Raw genomic sequence first — 12,825 nt, 5'->3', positions numbered from 1 at the left:
CTGGGTCGCCCCCTCTTGAAGGCCCTTGGGGATCCAGCAGCCAAAAACCATATGGGGTCCCAACATACCCCTGGGCAACTCACAATTTATACTAATCAAATCAGGCTCACCACCCCCAGACAGGGAGGCTGGTGCATGGTGGTAGAGCCTGGACATTATTAGACCAATTAATCACCGCCACATACACACTAGGAAACGCGCTAAGTGATCAGAAGTTGGTGGATTGTGCGCACTCATTGTGTGATGGATGACATCACTTCCCATGCAGAGGTGTTTCTGGAGCGAGTCACTGACCAGTGGTACAGCTAAATGTAATGCCCATTTGCAGTCTCCTGCCAACACAACGACGACGACGTTTCAGGGCAAAATTATTATCATCCACTAAATACATAATAATAAACTTGTTTCCTTATCTCCTAAATGTGCGCTGGGCAGATAGGCCTTATCAGACCGAGGGCGATTTAGCCGCTGATGGGAAGGAGGAGAGAAAAGGAGACTTTATTGACTGAGAGCCTAATGTCAGACCATTGATTTCTCCGCACACACATTACTATCATAATCACACTATTGGCACTGGAAAGCTAATTATGCGTGGGTCTTCTTATGTGTGTTACCGCCTGCGTATGCGAGTACGTGTGTGGGTATTTTTCAGAGCTAATGACTGTGTTCATCTGACAAGACGCTCAGCAGGACTCGCACACTGAACCGCGGCAAGTCGACGGGACACGATTGCTCACATCACACTCTTACTAAGCGGATGGAGGACAGCTTGCATCACCTCCTACTGTTTTTATTAATACATCTGTCAGAAACATTAAAAGCCATGGCTGGTTGCCAGCGGGATGAGAGTCCCTGTCAACATGTGTGCTCTGTCTTACTGTAAGAAGGAAAGAAGCTGAGCGGGGCCTCTGCATTTAAACATTACACTAATGAGAAAAGCGCCGCATCACAGTGCCGGGCAAGTGAAATCCCTCCACCTATTAGGTCATGGTCCATGCACATGTGCATCTGTACCTCCTCTCCGGGATGAAGCTCCTGCAGGATGACAAGAATTTCAGGACAGTCTGGTGAGTGGGAGCAAGGTTCTGGTGCACTGGGGTCCAGTGGACATTCGCTGACAGCCGGGTTGTCATTCAAAACAGGGAAGAAGGTCAGATGATCACAGTCCTCCTGTCTTCCATCATCACCCTTCTCTTTGACCTCAGCCCCAACTTCACAAAGAATCTTGTGCTCTGTGGAAATACTCTTGATACTCATCTGAGCTTAGAGTAAAGCACATTTGAAGTGACTGTTTTTTACCTTTCAAGCTATACTCATCAGATGCCCCCATCCTCAAACCGATGCATAGATTTCCCAACACCTGTGCCAACAATTACAGAAGAGAACAACAGTTAAATGACAGTAATAATTGCGTGACCATATGAAGCCTTCGAGAATCAAAAGAACAATGTTTCGGCCTGGCCTTCACTGCTCCTACAGAGGCAAGGCTTTGAGATCACCTGCTCCAAGGAGGCTTTTGAACTGTTCTGCAATCTGCAAGTTATACCTCGACCCCCTCACGGCAAAGTGTACCAATACTTGTTCTTGCATCTCATTTTATGAATGCCCCTTTTTGCCCGAATATCACCATCCCACATCTGACACCATTTTGGTATATTGAGCATAAGCAGGGACTGGACTAGTATTCCCCACCCATTTACGATCAAAAATTATAAGGTGAGGTTTGTGGATGATTTTTGTGGTGAAATCTGGCTATTAAACCTTCATTAAACTTCTGCGTGTACCTGTTTGGACAGTCGCAACGTGTTCCTTCTGATCCGACATCTGGTCCGGTTTGGTCCCTCCACTGCATCTTGTACCCAGTCGTGCTTCAGAAAGACCCCTGGTCCAGGTCCAAACACGGCTCTCTCCCGGAGCAGCTCGGTCTCTACTCGCAACCATTTAGTGTTCAAACATTTCCACTCACTGGCTTGTACCTGTGGCACGGCAGGAACATGTGTGTATCTCAATAGGGAAGATTTTGTTCTTCACTGCAATGTCAGTCTAACCTGAGAGTGACTGGTCCTCATATTCTCGTACATGCTGTGTCCTCTCTGTCGATGTGACTCCATACAGGACAGGAAGTCCTACACAAGCAAGAGAATAGCATGAATGATGCAAATAACAATTGCACACAGAACAATCGCTACTAGTGGTGCTCACATTGTACAGTACGCACACATCACATTCACTGAGATTGTATATTCATAACGGTATTGTTGTTTCCTCACACAATTACAATGCGTTCATACAATTATATTGCTTCTAAATTGCATTCAGCGGGCAAAATAAGCTAGTGGCTATGGTCTTATAATAACAGTGTCTAGAAATGTAATCATTCGTGAGTGTGATCTAATTAAAAGAAGCATTAATAACACAGAGTCTTGCTACATTCAGTCAGGGGCAAGTTTTGTGTGTCTGCTAGTGCAAAGGTGGAAAAATAGTGAAATCCCAAAATAAACACTAGCGGATGCTCCTGTTCAGCAGACACAGCGGGATCACATTATGACTGTTAACTGCTTCATTAGGTCGATCATCACAGCAGTGCTCGCTCAGAGGCCAGTGAAGCAACGTGTGTCCATCCTCACTGCTGACCCACAAATGCCATTTAATCCTCTCAATGAAAACACAATAACACTTTTTATTGAGCGTTATTTACAGATGCTAGTTCTGCTGTCTGGACTTTCTTCTGACTAGTGTCGATGCTAGTGAAGTGTACAGTCAAAATTTCCAGTTAAAAAATGGAATTTGTCTGAGAACGGGCGTGTTAAAAGACATTCAGCTGTAAATCCGGGTGTGTGACGGGGCAATACTGAGTCAGCTGCAGTGGAGGATCCTCTGTCTTGTCATTATGACCCTGACTTATCAAGATGCTTTGGTTGCATCAGGTGATCCGATAATCCTGTAGTGAAACGCTTCATGACTCATGACAACGAGTGAGAAAATTGATCTCTTTCAGTATAGGGACAAAGATTTGAAAATATGGAATTGTTCGATCCAATGAGCCCTACTAGAAATACCCAGAGCAGACCTCGGCAAAGTGCGGCCCGGGGGCCATATGTGACCCTTTGCCTGTGTTTTTACAGCCCTCATGAGGTCAGACTAAAACTATATCGCTGGTAATTAGTTATATATATATATATATATACTTTGAAATAAATTGGCTTTTCAGCTTTGATGTTTAGTCCATAATTTGATGATGATTTCTATTCAAATAAGATGACTGTAAAATGATTTTTTTATAGGGTTCATGCCATATTTACACTTCTTAATATCCTTGCTTAATATCATTAGCTTCCATTCATTTCAACCTCATTACGCAAGTTATTTTTCGTTTCATAGTCATCGTCGCCCTTCTTTTGGCATGATGGCCCCTCACAACAGTCACAGTTTATAATTTAACTGCCCACCTCTGACCTAGAGCCTCAGCAGCCACAGATTGTCTGATATTAATCCCTCTTCAACTGCCCTGAAACTTTCTCCCTTGTTGATTTACCTTGATAGGATGGTTTTACTAGGCCTTGTGAGCCAAAGTATCCATCTTTGTCAAGGTGACTGAATTCTTTTGCTATTCATTTACATGTATGAAAAGTTAACTACAAATAAAGTTGATTAATTGATTTCTGCGACAATGCCTGCTGCATCATTTGGAGCGTGGAGCTAAAAATGTCCAGAACTGCGCACGAGTCATTGTCTTTCCAAATTAGCAGAGACACACTGCAGCATAATGCTGAGGGATTATCAAATATAACGGACTGAAAAGAGCATAATAATGACGTTTGCGAGCTCGAGCCATGTTGTGACAGATAAACAGCAAGTCATCTTCTAATTTCATTCCTTCATTTGGACAAACATAAGTAATATATAGCATTAATTACCCTATTTAGCAGATAGCAACCTCATTGGCTTTTTAAATGCTGCATTAAATACATAACTCATCTCTTCCCTCTGCAATTAACATCAGAACATCGCACTCATTTCCATTTTAATGACTTCCCAACAATACGCCATCTTTGATGATAAGGCAACAGAATGTCAACTTCAATCTGGGCTGTTTGGGAATGTGTAATGAACTTAACGTGATCATTAGTGCTGTTAATTATCTTTCTAATATGAGAACACAGATATGATTATGGAAACAGAACTTGTCGTTGAAATAAAGCTGGAGAAGACTCGCACTGAAGTCTGACTGGGACTGACAATCGTTTTCCCATACTCTCATTCATTACCTTCCGCAGGCTTTGGACCTCTTGTTCAATAACAGCAGATATGTGAAGTCTAATGTTCTGTAGAAATGCATTAATGTAGATCCAATAACTGGTGAGAGTCGCCGCAATTAAAGGTCATAAGTTGATGATCCGGAAATTAATTACTTTTGCGAGAGTGGATAAAGAGTGGCTGACCATCAGCTCCTCGGCGCTCTCACTTTGCTGCGACCTCATCGCAGCACGCCGGCTTGACAAAGCGCTGAAAAGAAGACATGAGAGATCCCTCCCTCCTCTTGCTTTCCTCTCAGACGGAACAACAATTCATCACCCACTCTGATAGCCTGTCACAGACTGATATGATAAAGAATAACATCAAATGAATAATGTTTTCATCAGATTGCTACCACTATAATTGCCAACCTGATTTCTACGGGCAAGAGACAAACAAGAACGCACACACTTTGTGGGGTTGAGTCAGACACAGACGCGGTAATTTCATGCCTGTGTGCCTGAGTAATATGTCCTCGCTCCCTGCTCCAGATGGCTCGACGTCTTAAGCGTTGTGGGGGAACTAATGATCTGAGCCACGTGTTTCCCGGGGAAAAACAACAATAAACGCGTCTTTAACCTTCAGCGGCAAACAGTGTGTTGTAGCGAGTGTTCCCATGGATTGGCCAAATAGATATCAATTACTATGCCCACTCAGGGGCAATCAGCTGTGATAATCCAAATCCATTTAAAGAAATAATCAAACACCCCCACAGGGCTGGACAGCCCATCGCACAAACACAGCAGTGACTTTGGGGGTGACTGTTTCAGTGAGAGCACCTTCGAAAAGGTAAGTGGAGGCAAGAAACAAAGTAGGGTGTAAAAGTTTACCGCCACTGTGACTGTTTCGCGGCTTTGTTTTCCTAAGGCAGAGCGAACCACAGTGGTGATCCTGTCAAACGTATTCTGAGATCCTGCGGTCATCTTCTTCTCCATTTCCTCTGCATTTTGCACGTAAACAAAAAAGATTCATAATTATTGATTAAAATCAGAAGAATGTTTTGTTCCAATAGGGAGCTCAAGAGTGGTGAGGTTTACCTGTGAGGAGCTTCCAGGCCTTCAGTGACGTTTCCTCCCACAGTGGGCTGATGTCAGTCATGCTGACTGGACGTTTCTCATTGCCTTGACTCGCTGAGATCTCAATCTTATATGTGTCCTCAAGTATCTGCTGTCGCTCCTTCATCACCTTAACCCAGCAGACCTTTGCAAGGCCAATCATTTCATCTAGAACACATACACACTTTCCTGATCTGAAAGAATCAGAATAATAAAAACAATAGTTCACACTCACCCTTCGCAGAATCTACTCCATTCACAGGGCTGGTTTTGTTTCGAAGTAAAACGTCTTTTGTTGTTTTGTTGAAACTTTGCATTCGTCCCATCAAACCAAAGCCTCCCACATAACTAGAAACAAAATATGTGTCATTTTAAAGTAACTCTGGTGCCAAAACAACGTTTTACCTGTCAGATCGGATCAGTAGCAGACAATGAAGAAGACACGTGACAAAGTTGACATTAGCGTTGTAAGTTGCCATGATGACATCCCAGCGTTTCTCAAGGGTTTGCAACGTCCTGATGATGACTTCCTTTTCCTCTTGAGATTGTCGAGGAAGGGAGAGGAGGTGGAGCAGAACTTTATTAGTGCATGAGTACAGCGCAGACACCATCTTCTCTTTCTGAGTTTGGCCTTGTTCAAGAGCCTGCAATGACAATTCATGAGATTAAAGGTTGCAGATTTTATTTTGGTAATTTAGGCAGACAGACAGGTTCATGAGTAGAAGCTCAAAATCTAGATTTGTTGGTGAAAAGATTGTAGCGAGATTCAGAGGCTGATATTAACTTGAGGCAATCGCATCTGAGCAGTAATCACAACTACCTCATGGATTAGGATTATAGTTTGTAAGGATTAACTCCTGGGCAGGCAGTGTTCAATACCATTTTTTCCAACCCATATCGTATTTGTGAAAAACAACTTTAAAAATAAAAAAAATGTGATAAATACCTCAATGAACATAACGTAAACATTAAAATTAATCAATCTAAAGGGACATAAAAGAGGGACTAGAAATGCTTTTATTACCACCACAATCTGATCAGCGAGGAAGTGGAGCAAACACTCCGGGTCTCCCAGGAATGTTCCACTGTAAAGTTTCAGCGGCAGAGTTTTGCAGAAGAGCACCACATTTTCCATCAATATGTCAGTCTGTGTGTCGGATCTCTGATCTGCAGCGTCAGAAACAAAAGTAGGGTGAGACTCATCTGGAAAAGAAAAAATGACAGAGCAGAAGATTTTTATTTACCTTGTGAGATGAGGTGGTTGCAGTTCTGCTCGTCATAGTGCAGAATGTGGATGATGTTCATGATCAACTCCAGCGTCTTAGTTTGAAAACTCTTCTGCTGCTCGAACGATGCTCCATCAGGGGCGAACTGTAATTATCACATTTATTACTGGTGAGGCAAAACAATGAAAAGGGAATCAAATATTTGCCTCCCTGTTGCTGTTGGTCTGTTGCTCTACACACATTTTTTGTAACAGATTCTGGCCATTTTGTTTGGAGAAAATAAAATAGCCTTTTAAAAAACCTTTTGTATTCAACTAGATTTTCTGCACTACACGTCGGTCCAAGGACTTGTGTTGTGTTTTTAAATCATTGAATTTCTCATTCTGCTTATCTGGGCAAAGAGTGGCACCTTCTGGACAAAACAGATTTTGCAGCGACGGTCCGGGGCATTTCAGAGGTAAAAATTGAGATAACATCCGCAGTCATGACAATGTGTGCGTATTATCTGGCATGTCATTTACCTCTAACAGCAACACCAAAGGATGTGAGCTGCTGTCGACGGAAACATTCAGGAAACTGTCCATCAGCAGAATTTGGATGAAGTCATATACTGGCTTCTTTGGTGAAAAACATTCCCCATTCTGCAAATTCTCCTAAAATGAGTTGAAAATCAAATCATGCTGTAGTCACTTCTATATTATGGTTCAGTCACAAACAAACCTCTGATCCATTATTAGGAAAAACAATCGCCGCCAGCATGTGCAGAAACTCGGGGGCTCTCCACAGCGGATCTCTGGGACGGCAGTTGTGCAGTAAACAAAAAAACTGCATAACACTCGCAGGCAACTGAGGCTCCTGAGATGTGCCTTCCCCTGGCTCTTTCTATTGACATTATAGAACATTGATTAAATTAGAAAAAGTTCATTACTATAGCAAAAACAATTGGAGAAAAGCAGTTATTTTACTTGTGTGACAATGACTTTGATCAACTCCAGCATGATTGTTGCAGCCTCAACACACAGCTGAACAGCAGGGTTCTCTCCTTGACTGTCAATGAGCAGTTGCAGGCCCCGATCCAAACCTAACTGTAAAAAACAAACAAAAAAAAAAAACCATGGTAACTTTTATTATTTATTACCTTTGACATAATGAGAAGTTTGTTCACCTGTGCTTCTCTGGTGTGACTGGCCTTTCGGCCCAACAGAAGACAGGCCAAAGCTTCATAGACAGGCGGCAGGTGACAGTGTTGAAGCAGCAAGCCTTGTAAGACCTCGAACCCCTGGCATATACGGCTGAAGCATTCATGCTCACCGTGATGAGCCCGTAGGTTGTCTAGAAAAGAAATAAGTGTATCTCAGTCATTAACAGCCGTTCATAAAAACTGTGTTTTTTTAACATGTTCATAAGAACTCATTTTCGTACCCATGACAACACATGGCTCCTCCAAGGCCCTGATGATGGTGCCTGGAACCAGCACCTCTCTGAAGTTGCTCAGCTGAGAGCTACTGGATAGAAAATGTGTGAGGAGAACAAGTCCCAACTCCACAGTGGACTGATGAAGATGAGGCATCAAGAAGAACAGGAACCAATCACTGCCCAGGGCGTCAAACAAAGCCGTCTGCTGACTGAAGACATACGGGTGACTTTCAAGTTTCAAGTTCAACACTTGTGTGCAGGGTTCGCAAACTTGACGACTCACGTTTTGAACTCAGGGCTGTCGCAGCAGAGGATGTCACACAGTACAAGTAGCAGCTGGTTCCGGATCCAGATAACACTAGCTGGACCAAGACTCTGAGCTGCGCCAGAATTGAGTTGTGAGTGTGATGGTGACAAAATGTATCATATAGCATAACATATAACATATAGAAAGCTAACCTTTGCCTTCACAGGAAAGATGAAAGTCCTCAGGAGTGGTGATGCTTGAAGGAGGTAAAGTCCATAACAGGAAGACTCCAAGTCTGAAATTGATAAAAGAATATAATAATATTCTTTTATCAATTTATTTTATCAATTTATTTCATGCTCTGGACTATTTGTAGATGTAGAAAATACATAGGTTGAAAAATATCCTTTAAAATACGACTTTTTACACAAATAAATAAATATTTACTTTTGAGTTCACCATTGTTTTAATTGTTGGCTTATCTACAAAGTCCACAACAACTAGAACCAACATTAAGACTTCTCAATAGTGAGTTTTCAAGTCCCTCCAAGACAGATGTTCAATATAATAAGGCCACCGGTGAGAGAAAGAACAAATGTTTATGAGAAAATAGATATATTAATAAAGGAGTTTTCAAGTGGAGTCCAACTTATGACCAACTGTTCTTACAAAGTGATAGATAACTAACTCTCTGGAGCACTTAACAAGTCTAAGGGAAAGGTCTCAAGCCTCAGGTAAATGTCTCATCTAGTACAGCATCGATACAAGTTCAACTGATTTTTAACAGAACATCAGATGGTACCTTTTGACGTCCAGAGTGGTGAAATGATTTTTTAAGAGACTTGTCGCGACACAGGAAATCAGCTTAACCTTTTCAAAGGTCACATCAGTTTGGGAAAGCTGGAACAGCAGCTTTGGTATCAGGTCCAGACGGTGCATGGCAGCCACAGTCTTCCCGTCATCTCTACAAATGGACAGTTGCTGCGTAAATATCAATCGTCAGCTATTCCCGGGGAAAGAGAGTCTGATTTTAACAAGCACGTCATTATAGAGTCATGCCCTCCAGAGGCAACATTTCCAGTACATCAGTGACAAGCAGTTGCCCACACATTTTGTGGGAGCTGATGCGCTGTCAGTCTTGAAGAGCGGCCCATTACGTTTCAGGTCAAATATGAGTTTTGGGACGGCAATTACCTTGAGGAGCTTAGGAGGTCAACAAAATGTTTCAGAACTGCTAGATCCAGATTTTCAGACGTGTTCTGCCACACCTGAAACAACGATGAAAAGAGATTTAAGAGCCACTTGATTTGTCCCATTTTAATTCTTTCTAACTTTACCTCCAGATTTAAAAGCAAAGCCTGAAAAGCTGGTGAGAGTCCCAAACTGCTGGGGCTCAGCTCGACTGAACTGCAGAGGTGCATGACCAGCTGTAGTGTCCTTTGTCTGACTAGATTGTTCTTCATCTTCAGAAGGAAAGCTAGAATCTGCAAAGGGTAAAAAAAATATTGACCTTAATTTTTATTCAGGCACCATCACACTCTTCCATAACATCACTTCTATGTTTTACACCAGTCAAACATCGAATACAACATGTCCTTGCTTTAATCAACAGATCCATGCTTGAACATTCTAGTTCATGTTTGGACTTATCAAAGTTTACATACTTTAAATCCACTGATGCGGTTCATTTCCAGTTGCATCGCAGAGTTGGTCTCCAGCACTGACTGAAGTATTTTGACCGCTGCATACAAGGAGCTGTCGTCTGGTGCCATTGCGACCAGGCTAAGGACCACCTCAGGCCCACCCATGAGAAAAAATCCATTGGAAGCAGTGTGAGGAGTGAACGTGCGCACACCTGGAGCCAACAGACAATAAATACATACAGCAAGGGGACTTGCATGGATCAATTTCAGATTGTTCTCCAGATCATTTTTCAGTGACAACATCATTACCAAAATGTCCCACCAGGGCGGCACCGATAGTGCGTGCGGTCCCATTCAAGTGCTGACTGATGTTTCGAGCCAAGAACACTGGACTGGACTCGTCTCGTGACGTTATTCCCATCTGTGAGGACAATTAGTCATTCTAAGGAAACTCTCTGAATAACACCCAGAATGAATAATACCTCTTTCGCTATCAGTCGACAATCCACTTCGTTATAATCTCTTCTGATCTGGGCCACAGTCGTTGAAGTACTAATTGCCAAATTGATGCCAAATGAGATCCTCTCCTCAGGAACCAGCCTGGCAGAAGGACCGTCCAGGTCCTGGCCTAAACGCAAACACAGTAAAAATCTAAACCACATAATCCTGAGTCCTAGTCATCATTTATTCAACATCAACAAGTCTTTCATCTCAACAGTATGATGCCACCAACAATTCAAATGAACCTTTGTCCACAATTTCCTCCCTAATCTTTCATTAGTCAAAACTACACAAATGTAAAAACAGGCCGTGACAGCTGTATTCAAGGTGACTTACAGGAAATAAATACAGGCTTTTGAGAGGAATTTGTCCCAGGATCTTGCACAACAACACTGTGACTCACCAGCGTTGCGCAGGGCCAGAAAGTTGCCGAGGTAGGTGGTGCCTTGACTGTAAATAACGCCAACGGCTTCAGAGCTCAACGGCTCTTCAAACAGATAGGAAGGACCGACACGCCACACCAGAGCAGCATGCTCCTTCCAGAAAGCAGGAGTACCGATGAGTCCGTACACGTCGATCACTGCAGTGGGATCCATGGACACATACTGTCCAGGAAAGGGCGGAATGTACCTCATCTGACAAGAGGAGGTATGAGACATTAACAAATATTTATGTGGAGTATATAAAGTATTCCGGCATCCATCATATTTTCACACCTTGCCAGACCCCAGTGCCTTGCCGTTAAAATAAGCTGAGGTCAAACAGCTCTTTTTCACTCCTTTGGTCAAGATCACTGCCAAATGGTGCCACTGACCAGGGACCAATAAGCTGGAGCATCGCAACCTCAGGGCAGTAGGCAGGGATGTTGGGCTGCCAACCTCAGGCTCCATCATATCTGTCACAATCATGAGTCAATATGTCAGGCACAACCTATACTGTCAGCATTTTCCCTGAAGAAGTGGAATTGATTTGAAAGCTGCAGAAAATGCGAGAACATTCAATAATGGGGTGTAAAGTTCAAGATGACATCATCCTTACCAAGGTATGTAAATGCCTCCTCTTCTGTGGAGATGACCAAGCACCCATCGCAGGCCGAGAAGGAGATGGACAGACAGACGTACTGCTGCTCAGTTCGGGACATGTGGCGCACGATTGTCAGCAACCGGATAGGGTGAGAATCACAGGCAGAACTGAACCTACTGATCTGGAACCAGCAGGAGAACGTCAGACCTGCCGTGGGAGGAAAGCCCCTGCAGTCTAACACAACACAGAGTGTTTAAACATCTATTAGTTTACTAATGAACATCTCACTTGAAAGAATGTTAATTTACCTCCTCCAATGCCACCTGTTGGGATTGAGTCAGCAGAAACTCCTTTCACCGTGGCCACAGTAGGAAGGAAAAGACAACTGAAGCAAAAGTGTTGAATAAATGAATATTCAGAAATGATTCAAAAATTTGGGGCAAAAATTTACTTTGATCCAACAGGTATGGAAGAACTCACCCATATCCGCTCTCACTCATGTCAAACTCCACAAAAGCAGGTGAAGAGGAGACACGGTGTGATCTGAACGAGCGTGGTGATGTCATAGACACCAGACTGATGAGTTGGTGGGGAGGAAAGGATCGACCCACAGAGGACTCGTTGCGCAGAAGACTGATCGTTCGCTTCAGTCTTTTGGGGCCTGGTGCGGGGTTGGCCTCTGTTGTTTTAGCTGACAGAAACAATAAAACCGGATAGAATCATCATCACTATAAAAATTAAAGAAATAAGGACTTGTAAAACCTTGATCAGGTACTGGTGGCGTGGGAGCATTCTCCATGGAACACAAGAGAGGTTCCCCAAGACACAAGAACTTTCTGCAGTAGAAAAATTCACATCAAATACAGCTTCAAACATCTTGACATATTCTGAAGGCCATAAACAGAATTTTTCTTGACCTGAAGTCTGCAGGAGTAATGGCCTGGGAAGAAAGTTTTTCCAGGATGCATGTAACAGGAAGATGTAACGGATGGTCCTGCATGAGCAACATGCGTCTACAGCGCAGCAGGAGAGTGGGAATTAGGCCCCCCTCGCACATGATCTGGCGGTTCCTCTCAGATCTGACCACAGCCAGAATGTGGTTTGCCAAGGACAACTGGACCTCCATGGAAAGCTTGTGAGGCAGACAAGATAATGTCAGGATGATTTTACAGTATATCTCTGAGGTACTGCTGCTGTACTGCTGTATCATTTGGGAATCAAAATTCTAAATAAGATTTTTAATTAAATGGCACTGTCAACAACCAAAGTCAACCTGGTAATTGTATTAAAACTTTAAATACCAGAGGGTCATCTGTTGTAAATACGACTGGAAGGAGGGTCACAAAAACCCTGAGTGCCCCTGGATGGAGTACCACATGATCGCAGGTGAACCTAGCGATGATCAAGCAAAAGACATT

General features: G+C 43.1%; 1 protein-coding gene across 4 annotated transcripts in view; it reads right to left on the bottom strand.

Annotated features, from left to right (window-relative positions):
- The window catches only part of wdfy4 (WDFY family member 4), a 37,068-nt gene that overhangs the window by 13,775 nt on the left and 10,468 nt on the right, over positions 1-12,825 (bottom strand). For all 4 annotated transcript variants that reach the window (XM_053874866.1, XM_053874867.1, XM_053874868.1 and 1 more), the window contains 31 exons: positions 12,709-12,799; positions 12,325-12,539; positions 12,170-12,243; positions 11,888-12,098; positions 11,716-11,792; positions 11,423-11,641; positions 11,101-11,279; positions 10,788-11,019; positions 10,366-10,511; positions 10,193-10,304; positions 9,905-10,095; positions 9,578-9,724; positions 9,435-9,508; positions 9,043-9,204; positions 8,453-8,535; positions 8,277-8,373; positions 8,000-8,202; positions 7,743-7,909; positions 7,543-7,662; positions 7,298-7,459; positions 7,099-7,230; positions 6,596-6,722; positions 6,376-6,518; positions 5,757-5,995; positions 5,587-5,699; positions 5,334-5,519; positions 5,127-5,236; positions 2,049-2,126; positions 1,785-1,976; positions 1,300-1,360; positions 1,015-1,232 (listed from right to left, as the gene is read on the bottom strand). In XM_053874866.1, the coding sequence (XP_053730841.1) occupies positions 1,015-1,232; positions 1,300-1,360; positions 1,785-1,976; positions 2,049-2,126; positions 5,127-5,236; positions 5,334-5,519; positions 5,587-5,699; positions 5,757-5,995; positions 6,376-6,518; positions 6,596-6,722; positions 7,099-7,230; positions 7,298-7,459; positions 7,543-7,662; positions 7,743-7,909; positions 8,000-8,202; positions 8,277-8,373; positions 8,453-8,535; positions 9,043-9,204; positions 9,435-9,508; positions 9,578-9,724; positions 9,905-10,095; positions 10,193-10,304; positions 10,366-10,511; positions 10,788-11,019; positions 11,101-11,279; positions 11,423-11,641; positions 11,716-11,792; positions 11,888-12,098; positions 12,170-12,243; positions 12,325-12,539; positions 12,709-12,799 (4,561 nt within the window). The remainder of the gene's footprint in view (positions 1-1,014; positions 1,233-1,299; positions 1,361-1,784; positions 1,977-2,048; positions 2,127-5,126; positions 5,237-5,333; positions 5,520-5,586; positions 5,700-5,756; positions 5,996-6,375; positions 6,519-6,595; positions 6,723-7,098; positions 7,231-7,297; positions 7,460-7,542; positions 7,663-7,742; positions 7,910-7,999; positions 8,203-8,276; positions 8,374-8,452; positions 8,536-9,042; positions 9,205-9,434; positions 9,509-9,577; positions 9,725-9,904; positions 10,096-10,192; positions 10,305-10,365; positions 10,512-10,787; positions 11,020-11,100; positions 11,280-11,422; positions 11,642-11,715; positions 11,793-11,887; positions 12,099-12,169; positions 12,244-12,324; positions 12,540-12,708; positions 12,800-12,825) is intronic.

The sequence above is a fragment of the Synchiropus splendidus genome, chromosome 9 (assembly GCF_027744825.2).
Source record: "Synchiropus splendidus isolate RoL2022-P1 chromosome 9, RoL_Sspl_1.0, whole genome shotgun sequence".
Classification (NCBI taxonomy): Eukaryota; Metazoa; Chordata; class Actinopteri; order Syngnathiformes; family Callionymidae; genus Synchiropus; species Synchiropus splendidus.
Note: the sequence above shows the minus strand (reverse complement) of the source record. Positions and strands in the feature narration are given on the sequence as shown.